Source organism: Coregonus lavaretus (assembly GCF_964263955.1).
Source record: "Coregonus lavaretus genome assembly, chromosome: 35".
In the NCBI taxonomy this organism is placed as follows: domain Eukaryota; kingdom Metazoa; phylum Chordata; class Actinopteri; order Salmoniformes; family Salmonidae; genus Coregonus; species Coregonus lavaretus.
Window position 1 is genome coordinate 6,605,947 of NC_140022.1, and position 20,102 is coordinate 6,626,048.

Consider the following 20,102-nt stretch of genomic DNA (forward strand, 5'->3'; position numbering starts at 1 on the left):
GGCATCACTTCTAGTTGTAAGAGAATAGATCCCCACAATGCGTCCCTCCGGACCTCGGTAATGACCAAATGTGGCCTGCAGGGAGAATTAGTTTGACACCGCTGGGATACACTGTCTAAAGCTGTATTCTGAGATATTGTGTAAAATAGTGCTTTTTCTCACTAAGAATACTAAACAAACATTAGCTTAAAAGACAATAATCACAGATTTATTGCCAACATTTATTCAAAAAATCATTGGACAACACAACTTCTGAGGGAATTTACTGTACATATATTGTACGTTGATACTAAATAGTGTGTGTATTATATTGTATATTACAGTACAATATTATGAGATATTTTACAACAGAGGTTGAACTTGCAGCCCATCAGTTAGATGTCTGTGAGGAACAAGGTGGAAATGACAGATCAGTGTCCAGCTGTGTGTATGATTCTACTTTTTCACTTTGCTCGCCTCGCCATAGACTGTACTTCTTGGTGTGAAGAGGGATCCCAGCGCTAGAGACAGATTTCAAAGCACTTGACATCTTTTCCTTGACAATTTCTGTTCTTGCTGTGAACAGAATGAAAATCTGCAAGCCCTGTGGAGCGAAAACAAAAATACAAAGACATTATCAAGTATTTTCAGGAACACACACGTACAAACAAAAAGGTAGCGTTTCTATAAAGAGCAGCAGAATTTATTAATGTTTAGTAGCTGTCTAGTTTTCAATCATGTCTGGATTCTGTGGTACAATAGTACACTAGTCTTTATATTTAACATTTTAGTCGTTTAGCAGACTCTCTTATCCAGAGCGACTTACAGTAGTGAGTGCATACATTTACTACCTGAGTGGTGGTGAGTACACAGAAGGAGATGTTGAGTATGGTGTACATGGTCTGGTTCTGTGTAATGAGCAACAGATAGCCCAGGATCCAGGAGAGACCGAGCACCACAGCCAGAGAAAAGCTACTGAGGAACTTCTTCTTCATCGACGTGTGTCTTGTACTGGGAAACAAAACCAACATGCTTAGATTGCAGTCATAGACTGCTGTAATGCTGTGGTAATATAACAGTATGCTTCCAATGACTGAGTGGGTTAGAGCATGGTGCTTATTAAATAGTATGAATAGGTTACTAATGACTGAATTAATAATAAAAAAAGCATGCATTTTATATATAAAAAGTTTTAATTGAAAGACAATACAAAATTAACAAGCTCGTTAGTAGGCATTTCAATCAAGACTGATCTTTATGACTACAACTTTCCACTTTGTGCCCCCAAAATGCCCCCATTAATGTTACCTGGTTATATGTGGGTTGGTCTTGGATGTTGTAACTGTAAAATATACCAACACCACCATGTTGAAGATAAGAATGAACGCCACAGGGATCAGGAACCCCCAAAACATTGGCAGCTTGAAGTCAAAGTTCCCGTTTGGATCGAGGGCAGCAAGCCAGCAACTGAGGGGACAAATGAATGAGTTAGAGAGTGGGACTATGTGACAGACAAAACAGGACACCAGTGATTTGAATAACGTGGTATAAAGTAAACATGGTGGATTGCATAAGTAAACAAGAAACCGTTCAACACAATGGATCATTCGTTTCGTTTTTACAACTTTTTAAATTGCTCGTTGCCATCGTTAAAAGCATACAATATGAAAATTGATTGTGAAAACCTTTTACTGTATGAGTTATAACATTTTATACGGCAATTGCCCCACATGTATATTGGTAGTACAGTACAGTATAATACAATAGAGTTCAGTTCAGTTCATGTGAGCGATATCCATCACTTCCAGCTCGTGGCATCAGCCAATCAGACTGTTCCCATGCACCCCACACTCTGCCCATGCAGTGGTTCACAAACCAGTAAATACGTCGAGCCGGGTCGCTCTCTTTCAAGTACAGTACAGTATAGTAAAGTATAGTATAGTAAAATACGGTATTGACTCACAATTCCTCCTGCCTGTAACCCAGTGGATCATCCACTCTGTAACTAATTCCTAAGGTGAGGGCCACCACAACCGCAGGCAGTCCTAAAGGACAGAGAATGTTGTTGTTAATTCCTGGTAGATTTTCATGCAGACATTTACAGATTATATACTACACATACATCCTCTAAAGACATAACAATACTATACAAGTTGCTTTTAAGTTCTATTTCAGGCTTATTAGAGCCTGAAAATATAACCTAGCATTCGTTTTGGTGCAAGGAGCCCAGGGCTAATGCCAGCCAAAGCTTCTGAAACAACTAAATATTTTATTTTTCTCCAAGCTGTCCTACCCCATCCGATGGCCACGGTACAGGCTGTGAAGTGTGACGGGCTGGTGGCCAGGCTGTTTCTGATCATCAGGAAGACATGTGTGGCGTACAGTGTGTTCCAGGTGAACGTCCCCAACAGGAAGTACTGCAGCAGGACTGCGACTGCAGTACAGGGGCCTCTGTCCCGCTCTGTGTGTGTGTTGGATGGGGGGAGAATGTTGGCCTCCTGTATTTCAGGTTTCTCCAGCTGTTTATGAGGGTTGTCCACTCCCAACACGAAGAGGAGGGTGAAGATCAGGAGACACACGCAGATGCTCACTAAGAGGACCGTTGGGTTGGTTTTGCGTTTTTTCCTGGGGATAGGTGATAGATGTTAGGGAAGTTAGATGCGTAGTTATGGATGTGTTGGTTCATTAATAGTGGGTTTCATATTGATTTCACCTATCAAGTCATGTTGGATCAGACAAAGGGCTTCTTCACACTATTGAGATGCACCCAATATTTTGAATTGGTTCTGGAACCCTGTAGGATCTTACCGGGTCACGATCTGGAATGTTATTGTTAAACTCAACCCTATGCTGGAAATGGAGCATCCCAATGTGGTGATCCAGTTTAGAGCATGAGCGTATTTAAAATCCTTCCTGAACGACTGTAGAAAGAAAATAAAAAAATACATTTCAACACTAAGTTTGTCACAGTCATACTGTATAAATGTATCTCCCTCATGTGTCTGGATAAGCTGTGGTAAACCACATTGTCTTTGGATCTCAAAATCATTGTAATGTGGTTAACCTTAAAAAATGAAATTGAAAATTCAACCAGAGAGCTCCCTTAGATCGTGGGAAAAGGCCTCACTTGACCGTTGCACTTGAATCATTCCCACTTAAGGAACATTTAAAATACATTTAAAATACACAAATGCGGGACAACAGGATGATTTTGCGGGACAGTGTAGCCTACCCGATACATAATTTAAAAATAGGCCAATGCATCATCACTGTCAATTGTGAATGCTGATTCTTCATGTTTAATTTTTTTGCCCGCACTATAAAACGGTTATATCGGTCTGCTAATACAGGACTAGTAAAGGCCCAATGCACTACTTTAGTGAAAATATGTATTATTATTATTGTGTCATTGTGATTTCTCAGGGGCTGCTGCAACACCCTCAGCACTCAACTTCCTGCTGCTTTGATTATATCTTTCAGTCTAATGGGCTATTTACCTACTTTTCTAGCTCTTCAGCAGAAGCTCTTTGTAAGCAGTTAGGAGGCCTAACTATGAGATATTGTTGAACTTGCAGCCAATCAATTAGATGTTTTATACAATCTGTGAGTAACAAGGTGGAAATTAACTGTCATGAGCGCAATGTGACTGCAAGAGACAGGTTGGAATGTCTGACCGAAATACTGGACAAATCAAAGTTTTTTCTAAAATTGGTGGTGTTTGAATTTGTTGATAAAATGCGGGACATGATTGTTTAGTTGCTTGATAAAGGGTCAAAATGCGGGACTGTCCCGCACAATCTGGGACATGTGGTCACCCTATTCCCAGGTGAATGGCTAGGCCCACTACAGAATGAAACCACACACTATTTCAGAGATATTACCGCCACAATCGATATGGTGAAAACAAGGTGTGGGGAGGCCGAGTCACAGAAACTCACATCAATACCTTTGTCAGATAACACTGTAAAAGTAAGAATTAATGCTATAGCTAGCAATCAATATGAAACCTACTGAACCACTAAAAAACTCTCCAGCTTTCCAAATGGAAGTTAGTTCTGAGGGCCGAGATGCCCATTCATTTACTTTTGTTCGCTAAATGTCGGGGGATGCTATTCACAAGGACATATAGAGCATGAAACTGTACAGAGGATGCGCTGCATGGCTATACTGAAGAAAAACAGATTCCATGGGATTGAATGGTGGGCAAATAAACAGACAGACTTTGTTGACTTTCTGTGTAATGAAAATAAAATGTGTCCCCTTGCATATGTAACTGACACATTTGGGAAACTGAACAAACTGAACGCAAGCATGCAGGGGAAATACAAAAAACATTCTACAGATGAGTGACCGAATCAGTGGATTCAGTGGAAAGATTTCTTATTGGAGAGAAATCTGTTTGACTGTGATTCTGCCTCAGTTGACATAGCGGTAAGTGAAAATGAAAACTAATCGAGCCGTCATATGACAGAATGCTGCAGATAACCCATTTTGGTTCATCACTCAAAGGGAATACCCTGCCGTCTCCTTCTGAGCATTAAAACTCATGGTACCCTTTGCCCGCTAATATCTGTGTGAGGCTGGATTTAGTGCACTCGTCTGCATTAAAACCAAATATCGATCCAGGTTGGAAGTGACAGCAGAGATGAGGTGGGCACTGTCAACCACACCCCCTGACTTTGAGAAGCTCCAATGCGACATGCATCATGTCTCTGATCTCATCATCTCATTAGTGGTGATGAGATAAGAGACATTATGTCAGACCAATTTGCTATTGACTGTCATAGCCCCACATTAAAAGTATGTGATGGTGAGTTGAGAAGACAATCAGAAATACTGAATGTTTTGCAATTGATTGTCATAACCCCATATAAAAAAGTAAACATTGGCTCTTAATTACAAAAGAAAATTCACATGGTTTGGGTCATGAGAATTTTCAGATATCAAAACAGGGTTGTGGGCCAATAATGTTTGGGAACCCCTTCCAAAGGTCAGAGTGTGGTCAGTTAAAGGGAGATGAAGGCAGCTAGCTACTCACCATAAGCACAGCGAAGTTAGTGGTGTGATTACAGAAACATCGCAGGCCGTCTTCTGAGTGGTTGACTTTGGAGCAGCCAGAGGTGCTCCAGTCTTTCAACGTGTAGTTCCACCACACGCAGGCAAAGTCATAGAGGGAGGCGTTGGGGACAGCCTGAGAAGTGAGAACAAAAACAAACTCAATGTAAATCCTTCAGCAAAAGACATGCATTCACAAAGTTCCTCATTAAAAAAAAAAAATTAAGTCAATTGTGAAATATAATAGGTCATTACTTAAATGTGGGAAAGAAGAAGTTTCAATTATGATAGATCATATTATATACAAGACAACATATGCTTCCTTGTTCACTGGCCAAAATATGCTTCCTTGTTCATTGTGGCGGATAAGCGTCAATGGATAACTTAGATCAGGGGTGTCAAACTCATTCATTGGAGGGCCTAGTGTCTGCTGGTTTTAGTTTTTTGTTTTCAATTAAGACCTAGACAATCAGATGAGGGGAGTTTCTTACTAATCAGTGACCTTAATTATCAATCACGTACTCCGTGCAATGAGTTTGACACGTGACCTACAGTGCATTCGAAAAGTATTCAGACCCGTTGACTTTTTCCACATTTTTTGGGCGTTACAGCCTTCTTCTAAAATTGATTAAATAACAAATAGATCCTCAGCAATCTACACACAATACCCCATAATGACAAAGCGAAAACAAGTTAAAAAAAACCCAGAAATATCTTATTTACATAAGTATTTAGACCCTTTTCTATGATACGTGAAATTGAGCTCAGGTGCATCCTGTTTCCATTGATCATCCTTGAGATGTTTCTACAACTTGATTGGGATCCACTTGTGGTACATTCTTTTGATTGGACATGATTTGGAAAGGCACACACCTGTCTATATGAGGTCCCACAGTTGACAGTGCATGTCAGAGCAAAAACCAAGCCATGAGGTCGAAGGAATTGTCCGTAGAGCTCCGATACAGGATTGTGTCGAGGCACATATCTGGAGAAGGGTATCAAAAAATGTCTGCAGCATTGAATGTCCCCAAGAACACAGTGGCCTCCATCATTCTTAAATGGAAGAAGTTTGGAACCATAGAGACTCTTCCTAGAGCTGGCCGCCCAGCCAAACTGAGCAATCGGGGGAGAAGGGAGCGCCAGAGTTCCTCTGTGGAGATGGGAGAACCTTCCAGAAGGACAACCATCTCTGCAGCACTCCACCAATCTGACCTTTATGGTAGAGTGGCCAGACGGAAGCCACTTCTGTCAGCTTCCTGCCTCCTGTTTGTCTCCGGGCCTCTAGAGGTCATCTGTGTTCCCCTCTGCCTTAGTTCTTCCTCGTGTGTCCTTATTAGCTTGATCCAGGTCACCTGTGCCTTGTTTCCCCTAGAGTATTTTAGCTGTGTGTTTTCCCCTTGTTTCTCACTTGGTTTTTGAGTCCTGGCTATGTGTCTCCTGCTTTGTCCCACCGTGTCTTTCCAAGTAAGCTCTTCTAAGTTATCTTTAGTTTGTTTTTCTCCCCTCGTGGAGTTATTTTGTTTTGCCTCCTGTTTTGTTACTCTACCTCTGTTAATATACCTCTTTCAGAGAAGAACTTTTGTTGGACTATTTTTTGAAGTGCGAAGAACCTTTGTTTTTACATTAAATCTACTTGCCTGGAGTATTGCCTTGGGTGTTTCATTTGGGTCCAACCATACCTCCTCTGTGGCTAAGGGGTAGAACCCCCCAGCTCTCCACATCTGAGACCGGAGTTCTAGCCCAGCTTGTGACAGAAAAACCAAGTCAATCATGGACCCAGAAACACTCAGTTCCCAGGACCTGTTGGCGGTGGTCACTCGACATGAGGCTTCTTTCCAGCGCCATGAAGCCGTTCTCAGCTGACAAGAAGAGCTGATGGCTAGTCATTCTCAACTCCTGGCCGAAATGATGAGTTCCCTCCGCCAGCTCTTTGAACGCCTCCCTGGTCCTCTCCCTTCCCCCAGGTCACCCCCCAGTGACGACAGGCCTTCTCTAGTGGCGGAGCCCCGACTACCACCTCCCAAGCCCTTTTCTGGGGATCCCAGCTCTTGCCAGGGTTTCCTCACCCAATGCTCCCTCACCTTCGAGCTCCAACCCTCATGTTTCCCCACAGACCGTTCCAAGATTGCCTACATCATTACCCTTCTTTCAGACAAGGCGCTCGCCTGGGCCTCTGCGGTGTGGCAGTCCCAGGAGGCCTGTTGTGACTCCCACGCTGCATTTGTAGAAGAGTTCAAGCGGGTGTTCGATCATCCTGTCAGTGGGCGGGAGGCTTCCAAGCGCCTACTGTCTCTCCGTCAGGGCCCCCGAAGCACGGCAGATTTTGCCATTGATTTCCGGACCATAGCAGCAAGGAGCGGATGGAATGATGAAGCGCTGAGGGTCTGTTTTCAGGGAGGGTTATCTGAGCCCCTTCAAGATGAGTTAGCCACCCGAGAACCAGCTGGAGATCTCGAGTCCCTCATAGCCTTGGCCATCCGCCTGGACAATCGTCTAAGAGAGCGGAGAACGGCTCGCCGCCAGGTGTCTCAGTTCCAAGTTCCTCTGAGCAGCTCTGTTTGGACTCCGTCATTCAGAGCTTCCCCGGCTCCTGAACTGCTCCAGGATTCCCCGGAGAGCATGCAGTTAGGCCGTTCCAGGCTTTCTCCCAACGAAAGGGAACGTCGCATGAGGGAGCGTCGGTGCCTCTACTGCGGGGTTGCCGGCCACTTCCGCTCCACTTGCCCCGAGCTTTCGGGAAACGCCTGTCCCCGCCCAGCTACAGGAGGGCTGTGATGGGGAGAATTAGAGCTCCTCCTACTAACGCTGTCCTGGCTATTCCAGCCACTCTGTCCTGGGAGGGCCACCAGCATCGGGTCCAGGCTATGATCGATTCCGGTGCCGCAGGTGATTTCCTGGATGTAACCTTGGCTAAGGAACTTAAGATCCCTACCCAACTACTTCCTCAACCCCAGGCAGTTACAGCCTTAGATGGCAGACCTCTGGAACCAGGAAAGGTTACAGAGGCGACTCAGTCCCTGCGACTTACCATCTCTCAACACCAGCAGGAGGAGACCTTCTATCTCATTGACTCTCCCGAGTATCCTATTATCCTGGGTCACCCTTGGCTATGCAGACATAATCCCCAGATCGACTGGCCTACTGGCACCATTCTAAGCTGGGGTCCCACTTGCCAACTCACCTGCATGCTTCAGAGTCCCTCAGCCCCTAGTACCCAGTTTCAAGAGTCTGTTGACGTCTCCCGAGTCCCCAGTGTTTACCATCGGTTCAAGGCAGTGTTCAGCAAGGCCCGGGCTACTTCCTTACCGCCTCATCGCACGTATGACTGTGCCATTGATCTACTCCCTGGGTGCTGCCCTCCTAGAGGTCGGATCTTTTCCTTGTCCTCCCCCGAGCACGCAGCTATGGACACCTACATTAAGGAGTCCTTGGCAGCCGGCCTCATCTATGCCTCTACTTCCCCGGCTGGGGCGGGCTTTTTTTTTTGTTGAAAAGAAAGACGGGGGTCTTAGGCCTTGTATTGATTACCGGGGACTCAACAAGATCACGGTTCGGAATCGATACCCCCTTCCTCTCATGGCCACTGCTTTTGAGCTGCTTCAAGGGGCTTCCATTTTTACTAAACTGGATCTCCGCAATGCTTACCATCTCGTGCGGATCCGGCAAGGAGACGAATGGAAGACGGCGTTCAACACGCCCACGGGGCACTATGAATATCGGGTGATGCCGTTCGGGCTCACCAATGCCCCCGCAGTATTCCAAGCCCTGATTAATGATGTGCTCCGGGATATGCTTAATCTGTTCGTCTTCGTGTACCTGGACGATATCCTCATCTTCTCGAGGTCACTGAAGGAGCATGAGGGGCATGTTGGCAGGGTTCTCCAGAGGCTCCTTGACAATCACCTCTACGTCAAACCTGAGAAGTGTGAATTTCATGTTTCTCAGACTCAGTTTCTCGGGTTTATTGTCACTCCCGGGCACCTAGAGATGGATCCCAAGAAGGTCAAAGCGGTCCACTGCTGGCCCACACCTGCCACGGTCAAGGAGGTTCAACGGTTCATTGGCTTTTCTAACTTCTATCGGAAGTTCATCAAGAATTTCAGCTCGGTGGTAGCCCCCTTGACGACGCTTACCAAGGGAGGAGGGACCAAGATTCACTGGGGTCCGGAAGCAGCAGGGGCCTTCGAGGATCTCAAGCGCCGCTTCACTTCTGCTCCGATTCTGGTGATCCCTGACCCAGAAAGACCTTTCGTGGTGGAGGTGGACGCCTCAGAGGTGGGGGTGGGAGCCGTCCTGTCACAGAGGGGTGAGGATGGGAGATTACACCCTTGTGCCTTCATGTCTCGCCGCCTGTCTGAGGCCGAGCGCAACTACCACGTGGGGGATCGAGAGTTGCTTGCGGTAAAACTGGCCTTGGAAGAGTGGCGCCATTGGCTTGAGGGGGCTCAGCACCCTTTCCAGGTTCTCACGGACCACAAGAACCTGGAATATCTCCAACAGGCTAAGCGGATGAACCCTCGGCAAGCACGATGGTCCCTTTTCTTTAATCGATTCCAGTTCCTCCTGTCTTACCGACCTGGCACCAAGAACGTCAAGCCGGATGCCCTGTCTCGAGCCTATTCTCCCGAGGTACAAGAGAAATCCTTGGCATCGATTATTCCGAGGTCTAGGATCGTCGCACCTCTTCAGTGGGAACTAGAAAGAGGGGTACGAGAAGCCCTGGTCCATGAGCCCGATCCAGGCGGTGGTCCTGCCGGTCGCCTGTACGTTCCTCTCTCTGTTCGGGCCCGCGTCTTGCAGTGGGGTCATGAGTCGCCCTTGACATGCCATCCAGGCAGTGCTCGCACACTGGAATTCCTCCGACGGCGGTTTTGGTGGCCGTCCATCAAGAAGGACGTGCAGGTCTATGTTGAGGCCTGCCCTGTGTGCAACCAGGGAAAGTCGACACGCCAGCGACCCCAGGGACTGCTCCATCCCTTACCTATTCCTCGAAGGCCATGGTCACACCTTTCTCTGGACTTTGTTACGGGACTTCCTCCATCCCAGGGCAACACCGTCATCCTAGTGGTGGTAGACCGGTTCTCTAAGGCTGCCCGGTTTATTCCCCTGCCCAAGCTGCCCTCGGCTAAGGAGACTGCTGAGCTCCTCATGAACCATGTCTTCCGGATATTTGGTATTCCCCTGGACGTGGTCTCCGACCGAGGTCCCCAATTCTCGTCCCGGTTTTGGGGGGCCTTCTGCAGGCTTATTGGGGCCACAGCCAGCCTATCGTCGGGGTTCCATCCAGAGTCTAATGGCCAAACGGAACGGATTAATCAGGATCTGGAGACCACCCTGCGGTGTATGGCGGCCAGTAATCCCACGTCTTGGGCCACCTATATCATTTGGGCTGAATATGCCCACAACACCCTCCAGTCCTCAGCCACCGGATTGTCCCCCTTCGAATGCCAGTTCGGTTACAACCCTCCATTATTTCCAGAGGAAGAGGCGCAAGTTGGTGTCCCCTCGGCCCAGCGCTTTGTCCAACGCTGTAGGCGGACCTGGAAGAAGGCCAGGCGTACCCTCCTTCGGACCTCCCAGAGATACCAAAGTCAGGCTAATCGCCACCGCCGGACGGCCCCTAGTTTCCGAGCTGGTCAGAGAGTTTGGTTGGCCACTAAGAACCTGCCCCTCCGGGTCGAATCCAAGAAGCTTTCCCAGAGATACATCGGCCCTTTCCGCATAGCTAGAAAAGTTAACCCTGTTTCTTATCGTTTGGTTCTCCCTCGCTCCCTTAGAATTAACCCCACTTTCCATGTTTCACTACTTAAACCTGTCTTGTCTTCTCCCTTTGCCCCCCCACGCAGACCCCCGCCACCTCCCAGGATCATTGACGGCCAGCCAGCCTACACAGTCCGCCGGATACTGGACTCCCGGAGGGTCCAGAACTCTCTGCAGTATCTGGTGGACTGGGAGGGCTACGGGCCAGAGGAGCGCTCCTGGGTTCCAGCCAGGGACATCCTGGACCCAGGTTTGATCCGAGATTTTCGCACCCTGAGGCCAGGGTGTTCTGGAAGGAACGTCAGGAGTCGTTCCTAGAGGAGGGGGTCCTGTCAGCTTCCTGCCTCCTGTTTGTCTCCGGGCCTCTAGAGGTCATCTGTGTTCCCCTCTGCCTTAGTTCTTCCTCGTGTGTCCTTATTAGCTTGATCCAGGTCACCTGTGCCTTGTTTCCCCTAGAGTATTTTAGCTGTGTGTTTTCCCCTTGTTTCTCACTTGGTTTTTGAGTCCTGGCTATGTGTCTCCTGCTTTGTCCCACCGTGTCTTTCCAAGTAAGCTCTTCTAAGTTATCTTTAGTTTGTTTTTCTCCCCTCGTGGAGTTATTTTGTTTTGCCTCCTGTTTTGTTACTCTACCTCTGTTAATATACCTCTTTCAGAGAAGAACTTTTGTTGGACTATTTTTTGAAGTGCGAAGAACCTTTGTTTTTACATTAAATCTACTTGCCTGGAGTATTGCCTTGGGTGTTTCATTTGGGTCCAACCATACCTCCTCTGTGGCTAAGGGGTAGAACCCCCCAGCTCTCCACATCTGAGACCGGAGTTCTAGCCCAGCTTGTGACAACTTCTCAGTAAAAGGCACATGACAGCCCGCTTGGAGTTTGCCAAAAGGCACCTAAAGGACTCTAAGACCATGAGAAACAAGATTCTCTGGTCTGATGAAACCAAGATTGAACCCTTTGGCCTGAATACCAGGCGTCACGTCTGGAGGAAACCTGGCACCATCCCTACGGTGAAGCATGGTGGTGGCAGCATCATGCTGTGGGTATGTTTTTCAGCGGCAGTGTGACTAGTCAGAATTGAGGGAAAGTTGAACGGAGCAAAGTACAGAGAGATCCTTGATGAAAACCTGCTCCAGAGCGCTCAGGACCTCAGACTGGGGCGAAGGTTCACCTTCCAACAGGACAACGACCCTAAGCACACAGCCAAGACAGTGCAGGAGTGGCTACCGGAAAAGTCTCTGGATGTCCTTGAGTGGCTAGCCAGAGCCCGGACTTGAACCCGATCGAACATCTCTGGAGAGACCTGAAAATAGCTGTGCAGCGACGCTCCCCATCCAACCTGACAGAGCTTGAGAGGATCTGCAGAGAAGAATGGGAGAAACTTCCCAAATACAGGTGTGCCAAGCTTGCAGCGTCATGCCCAAGAATACTCAAGGCTGTAATCGCTGCCAAAGGTGCTTCAACAAAGTACTGAGTACAGGGTCTGAATACTTATGTAAATGTCATATTTCAGTTTTTTATTTGTAATAAATTTACAAACATTTCTAAAAACCTGTTTTTGCTTTGTCATTATGGGGTATTGTGTGTAGATTGATGAGGAAAAAAATAATTTAATCAATTTTAGAATAAGGCTGTAACGTAACAAAATGTTGAAAAAGTGAATGGGTCTGAATACTTTCCGAATGTACTGTACATAATGGAAAACTTCCCATTAAATTTCCCAGAGAATTTGGACCACTATGCGTTTACCGATTCCAATAGAAATCTTACTGTGGACTTGAAGAGCATCTCAACATGCAGCCCAGACACTTGTCCAAGGTTAGCAGAGATGACCCTTCTGCTGGTTCCTGAAGAAGCTCTGAAAGTCCTGGACCTGAAGAACTGGTCATTTTGGTAGAGCACAAAACCAATGGAGTTGTTTTTGTTTTTACTACGTATAACTGAGTGGAGTGAAGGAGAAAGAGGGGAGAGAGAGGGAGAAAGTGAGAAAGAGAGAGAGGTGGGAGAGAAAGAGAGAGATTGTTGTTCATATCAGGACTTCATATACACAACGAGCAGTTAAGCACTCTTGGTGAAAGCTGTATAAGGGAATTGAAGCTTGAGTTTATAAACTATGTTTGTAATTATACCAACATTGGCTCACCTGGTGGGAATTTGATAACAATCTGGACAACGGTAGCACCTCCTTTGTTAGCTATCAGTTCAGAGGTATTAGTGATGAGATTTATTCTGTTGGCCACAAAATTACCAGATCTTCCTGGAGGAGATTAATTTGATTTAGACATTTTAAGCTGAACAATATAGTGTTCGTTCTGTACCACAGGAGGTTGGTGGCACCTTAATTGGGGAGGACGGGTTCATGGTAACGGCTGGAGCGGAATCAGTGGAATGGTATCAAATACTTCAAACACGTGTTTTCCATGGTTTCCATGTGTTTGATGCCATTCCATTCGCTCCGTTCCAACCATTATTATGAGCCGTCCTCCCCTCAGCAGCCTCGACTGTTCTGTACTTGTCTGTAGTACAACAAATCAAATCCATACCAAACCTTATTGACCAACAGTAGAGGAGAAACATATGAAAAATAAGATTTTAAGAAGTTTAACCAGTCTGTTAACACAGATACAGTGGGGAGAACAAGTATTTGATACACTGCCAATTTTGCAGGTTTTCCTACTTACAAAGCATGTAGAGGTCTGTAGTTTTTATCATAGGTACACTTAAACTGTGAGAGACGGAATCTAAAACAAAAATCCAGAAAATCACATTGTATGATTTTTAAGTAATTAATTTGCATTTTATTGCATGACATAAGTATTTGATCACCTACCAACCAGTAAGAATTCCGGCTCTCACAGACCTGTTAGTTTTTCTTTAAGAAGCCCTCCTGTTCTCCACTCATTACCTGTATTAACGGCACCTGTTTGAACTCGTTGCCTGTATAAAAGACACCTGCCCACACACTCAATCAAACAGACTCCAACCTCTCCACAATGGCCAACACCAGAGAGCTGTTTAAGGACATCAGGGATAAAATTGTAAACCTGCACAAGGCTGGGATGGGCTACAGGACAATAGGCAAGCAGCTTGGTGAGAAGGCAACAACTGTTGGCGCAATTATTAGAAAATGGAAGAAGTTCAAGATGACGGTCAATCACCCTCGGTCTGGGGCTCCATGCAAGATCTCACCTCGTGGGGCATCAATGATCATGAGGAAGGTGTGGGATCAGCCCAGAACTACACGGCAGGACCTGGTCAATGACCTGAAGAGAGCTGGGACCACAGTCTCAAAGAAAACCATTAGTAAAGCACCATGCCGTTGTGGATTAAAATCCTGCAGCGCACGCAAGGTCCCCCTGCTCAAGCCAGCGCATGTCCAGGCCCGTCTGAAGTTTTCCAATGACCATCTGGATGATCCACAGGAGGAATGGGAGAAGGTCATGTGGTCTGATGAGACAAAAATATAGCTTTTTGGTCTAAACTCCACTCGCGGTGTTTGGAGGAAGAAGAAGGATGAGTACAACCCCAAGAACACCATCCCAACCATGAAGCATGGAGGTGGAAACATCATTCTTTGGGGATGCTTTTCTGCAAAGGGGACAGGACGACTGCACCGTATTGAGGGGAGGATGGATGGGGCCATGTATCGCGAGATCATGGCCAACAACCTCCTTCCATCAGTAAGAGCATTGAAGATGGGTCGTGGCTAGGTCTTCCCGCATGACAACGACCCGAAACACACAGCCAGGGGAACTAAGGAGTGGCTCCGTAAGAAGCATCTCAAGGTCCTGGAGTGGCCTAGCCAGTCTCCAGACCTGAGTCCAATAGAAAATCTTTGGAGGGAGGGGAAAGTCTGTATTGCCCAGCGAAAGCCCCGAAACCTGAAGGATCTGGAGGTCTGTATGGAGTAGTAGGCCAAAATCCCTGCTGCAGTGTGTGCAAACCTGGTCAAGACCTACAGGAAACGTATGATCTCTGTAATTGCAAACAAAGGTTTCTGTACCAAATATTAAGTTCTGCTTTTCTGATGTATCAAATACTTATCTCATGCAATAAAATGCTAATTAATTACTTAAAAATCATACAATGCAATTACAGACCTCTACATGCTTTGTAAGTAGGAAAACCTGCAAAATCGGCAGTGTTTCAAATACTTGTTCTCCCCACTGTATAAACTATCACTTTAAATGCCAGTATGTAGGTTCACTAGCAGTCCCACCCACCAGTCGGAGCAGTAAACTGGATCCCTACTGTGTCACTTGGTACTTGGACAGACAGGACTACCAGGTTGGGCTGAACCAAGGACACGTCACTCTGCTGGTCCAGGGAAAACTCCTCCAGGGTCTCTGTGAGTCTGGGAGAGAAACACAGAAAAACATTAGTTTACATGCACCCATGCAGACACGCTCAGACACACGTACACACATAAACTCAAACATATGCAGCACACACACACACACACCTCTGGACAGCGTCTCTCTGCTTTGCACTCTCATTCCTGGCATTCAGCAGCTGACTGATGGTAGTTACAGCTGCCACTGCGATATCCTGCAACATAATCAAAACCAGGGAATTACCCACAAGTGTTCAAATCACTGCAATAACAACCTCACGTTTCTCTCCAGAACATGTCATAGTCACAACTTGATTCCAAAACATGTTATACCTCTGTGATATTTACAGACTGAAGCAGAGTGTTAGCTATCTGAGCTGCTGTGGTGATGTTGTCAGCTGATAGCCGCTCTGGTTGGGAGGTCAGGATCTGAGTACTGAAGGCTAGCTGTGCTAAATCACCTGAACTGCTGGAGATCTGAATAGGGAGAGAGAATGATTTTTATTTAGTGTAGTATTGTATTGTTTTTGTATAAGTGGCAGGAACATGTTGAACTGTGAGTATATTTGGATATTAAAATTGACAATACTAACTACGTGGCTCAGTTGGTAGAGCAAGGCAATTGCAACGCCAGGGTTGTGGGTTCGATTCCCACGGGGGACCAGTATGAAAATGTATACACTCACTACTGTAAGTCACTCTGGATAAGAGTGTCTGCTAAATGACTAAATGTAATGTAAAACACAAGAAAGAAAAAAAAACTGTTAAGCAGAATAAAGGAACAGAATACATGAGCTGAAGGTAAAAGCCAGTTGATACTGATCTTCAAACTGTAAGATCGACTCCTCATAATGATAACTATAACTGACCCAAAGAAAGAAGAACGCAAAATTGAGACTTGTCATAAATCAGGATCATAAATAAAAAATAATATTGACTTACATTTCCTTGAATGTCACTGAGGGTCAATTCACAGTCCAACTCCACAGGATAACCAAACATCAGAGATCCAGTGTCATTCGAACATTCTGCGAAGGCTGCTGGTAATCCGGCTGGAGGAACCAATATAAAAAGATATTCAAGATTTTGTGTTACCTTATACACCATTAATTAGGACTGTAACAGAATAATACATTTTGTCAGTTTAGGTGAATAAAAGTAACATACCACTGGCTGTATTCTCACCACACTCCTCTTTTGAATAAGCAGACAAGTCAACCATTGTTATTGGGAAGGAGAATCCATCCTTGATGGTTGAATTGCAGAAATTCTCTATCGAAGTAAAATACATTTCAACATGGACCAAATGTATGACTAAACATGAAATATCCATTCTGAATGTGAGATCCAAGGAATAGTGTTGTGGACTCTGAATGTGAGATCCAGGGTTAGGTATAGTGTAAGTGTGTGGATTTACCCTCTGAACAGGTCTCTCCGGTCCACTCATCAGGACAGATACAGTCTCCACTCTCCAGCTCACCACCATTGATACAGACCAGAGGAGGGGTTGTGGTGGGAGAGGTGGTTGTAAAATTGGTGGTGGGAGAGGTGGTTTTGGGGGTAGGGGTAGAGGTGGTGGGGAGAGTGGTACTGGTGATAGGGGTAGAGGTAGGGGCAGCAGTAGCTGGTTCAAGTTTTTCATTGATGGTTGGAACGGCAGAGGATGTGGTGAGATCCCTGTGTAGCAAAGAGACTGCCCCCCAAAAAATATTTACCTCAGTAAACCACATAAACAAGGGTACATAGTGTCAATTGCTATAAGCATAGCAGATGATCCATGTTGTTCCAGTTTCATTGTGTTTCTGCACCAGTGTAGAAATGTTTTCTACTGTACTTTATGAGAGAAAGAAGTCTTTATCACTGCCAATAAACGGTAGACATTTGATAGCAAAAGCTACTCTGTTATCAACTGTATCTGAGACCTGACAGTAGTCTATTCACAGTATGTAAACAGCTTAACAGTACATCTAAATAGTGTTTGGATAAAAATAAACTCTGAAACAATGTCTTTATTGATGTTATTGTATCCCTCGCAGCAAACAGACAAAACATCAGTCAATCATTGTCTATAAACCAAACTTTAAAATTCATAAACCAAACTGTAAAAACGGTAAAGTCATAAATTGGTAATACTCAATTGATAAGTTAAATGCGTCATACATTTTTGCACATCTGATAACTTGCCCTAACTTGATAACTTGCTCCAGAGCATTCAGGACCTCAGACTGGGGTGAAGGTTCACCTTACAAGAAGATAACGACCTAAGCACACAGCCAAGACAATGCAGGAGTTGCTTTGGGACAAGTCTCTGAATATCCTTGAGTGGCCCAGCCAGAGCCCGGACTTGAACCCGATCGAACATCTCTGGAGAGACCTGAAAATAGCTGTACAGAAATGCTCCCCTTTCAAATTGACAGAACTTGAGAGTATCTGCAGAGAAGAATGGAATAACTCCCCAAATACAGGTGTGCCAAGCTTGTAGCGTCATACCTAAGACTCGATGCTGTCATATCTGGCTAAGGTGTTTTAACAAAGTACTGAGTAAAGGGTCTGAATACTTAAGTAAAAATAATATTTCAGTTTTTTATTTTTTAGTAATCAGCAAAAATGTCTAAAAACCTGTTTTTGCTTCGTCATTATGTGGTATTGTGTGTATATTGATGAAGAACAAAAACAATGTAATCGATTTTAGAATAAGGCTGTAACGTAACAAAATGTGGAAAAAGTGAAGGGGTCTGAATACTTTCCGAAAGCACTGTATGTCATGGAAAGGGCATGTGTTCTTAATGTTTTGTCCACTCAGTGTACATCTGAACATCTTAAATCACCCTGAATAATTCAAATGTAGTGCAAGTCTTACCTGTAGCAAAGACAGCCATAATCCATAGCTCCTTCATCTCTGCTGTTTCCAGGCATGCAGTGTAAGCAGACTGCACATTATTAGGACGTCTATTGGTCTTATACTGCTCTGTTCTTCACCTGTCAGGACCAGTCAACCAATAGCATTACCCTTCTCTATGCAAAACATTCTTGGTTGCAGCTGGGAAGGTACAGAACTTGTTTCGGAAAAACATAACAACTTTTTTCCACTAGAGCAGGTGTAATTAGATTTCCTGATTAGAGGGGAATAATATTTTTGAAAAGCAATGGAACTGGCTTGGAGGTCTGGATTAGAATTTGAGGGCACTAGACGGTAGACTTCTCTTGAACAAGGTTTCCCAAACTCGGTCCTGGGGCCTACCTGGGTGCATGTTTTGGTTTTTGCACTAGCACTACACAGTTAATTCAAATAACCAACTCATCGTCAAGGTTTGGTTATTTGAATCAGCAATGTAGTGCTAGAACAAAAACCAAAATGGGAAACCCTGTTCTAGAGCATGGGTACTATGCTGAGGTGCATGTAACACAAAGCTCATCGTATACTGAGAGTGAACAGTTCCAATGAAAGGCAGTTGTTTCTAAAGGAACCATGGTAATAGGAAAGATGAACCCAACTGCAGAGATGACAAATGGTGCCTTTTAATTGTTGTGATTAATTCATGTAATTAATGAAATAGACAATAGATGCAAAGCTGCCGCAGCATACCCATTTTATTGTTATTTAACAATGTACATGTCATTTAGAAACAATGTAATTGTTGAGTGCTGTCAACATGAACATGTGCATTGACACCAGCACACAACCATATGGACTCAATCTGACCACTGCTCTTCCCTTCTCTTAACCCTTTCCCTGTTCCTTTACAGTTCTGGAAGGCTCCTCTCATTAAGGCCACATCATGCCCTGACCTAGTCATGGGGAGGTCCCAGTAATATCTCCTTCCTCCTGAAGTATACAGTCCTTCACTACTTCACCCACAAATCTAAAAACATTGGATTCACAACCGGGAACATCTCCACACCCCCGTAGATGAGCGGCGCTATGCAGAAGAACCCAGCACTGGTCATGGAGATCACCAGGTAGCTGATGTTGTTTTTGGGCAGGGCCATGAAGCTGAAGAGGGAGGGGATGATACTGAGCAGGTAGGGGTACTCCCACTGGTAGGGAGCAGCCACCACGCTGTGGGACACCAGGTTCAGCTGGCTCACTGTCACCTGGGCAGCTAAAAGGAGCCAGATCATGTGCACATAAAAAGGGCAGACGAGCCATGTCAGCCCTTCGCTCACTGTTACCAGTCAGTGTACATCCTGAGAACCCTCCGCTGATGCCAAACATGAGGGATGGATCGCACACAACAGCTCACTGAGATGTGTTCACTTACTTTGACTCTAACCGACATGCAAAATAAAAGTATGCAAAATAGAAGTATACAGTCTGTCACTATTTGCAGTCCAACCAAGGTGCATGGCCCTAATGAAGGCTCAAAGGCTGAACTCATTGTTTTTAATAATAAAGAAACACTTTTTATTGAACTGTCACTTTTTTTGGCAAAATGTATAGTAGTTCTCCAAGAATGTAGCCCTATATAATATAATATGCCATTTAGCAGACGCTTTTATCCAAAGCGACTTACAGTCATGTGTGCATACATTTTTACGTATGGGTGGTCCCGGGGATTGAACCCGGGACCACCCATTAATAATAAAGAAACACTTTTTATTGAACTGTCACTTTTTTCCCTATAATTGTGGGCAAAATGTTTAGCAGTTCTCTAAGAATGTACCCCTAAATGAACCTTATGAAACAAATGAACCTTGAATTCTTGAAATTAGACATACAGTCTATAAGCGAAAGTGAATATGCTAAAAGTGTTTTTATAAACATCTCTACCTATCTGCACATTAATGAGGAAAACCGGTGAACAGTTTAGATGGACCATTCCACTATCCATAAGAAATCCCCCTTTAGAGGAAGAGTATTGGCGCCACAACATGGCAGTTGAAGGTAGAGACAGAGGAGGCTTCGTCAACATCTAATCATATTTTATTTGTCACATGCTTCGTGAACAACAGGTGTAGACTAACAGTGAAATGCTTAC

At 45.1% G+C, this 20,102-nt stretch overlaps 1 protein-coding gene across 1 annotated transcript; it reads right to left on the bottom strand.

Annotated features, from left to right (window-relative positions):
- Nucleotides 1-284: 284 nt before the first annotated feature.
- Nucleotides 285-16,360, bottom strand: LOC311109601 (adhesion G-protein coupled receptor G7-like). Its single transcript, XM_084152531.1, has 14 exons — nt 16,291-16,360; nt 16,066-16,175; nt 15,457-15,600; nt 15,253-15,338; nt 15,014-15,144; nt 12,934-13,047; nt 12,561-12,730; nt 5,018-5,170; nt 2,788-2,900; nt 2,273-2,604; nt 1,943-2,024; nt 1,288-1,446; nt 831-990; nt 285-583 (listed from the first exon to the last, which is right to left on the bottom strand). Exons 1-14 carry the CDS (start codon nt 16,343-16,345, stop codon nt 371-373), a joined length of 2,022 nt encoding a protein of 673 aa, XP_084008657.1. The 5' UTR covers nt 16,346-16,360; the 3' UTR covers nt 285-370.
- Between the last annotated feature and the right edge of the window lie 3,742 nt (nt 16,361-20,102).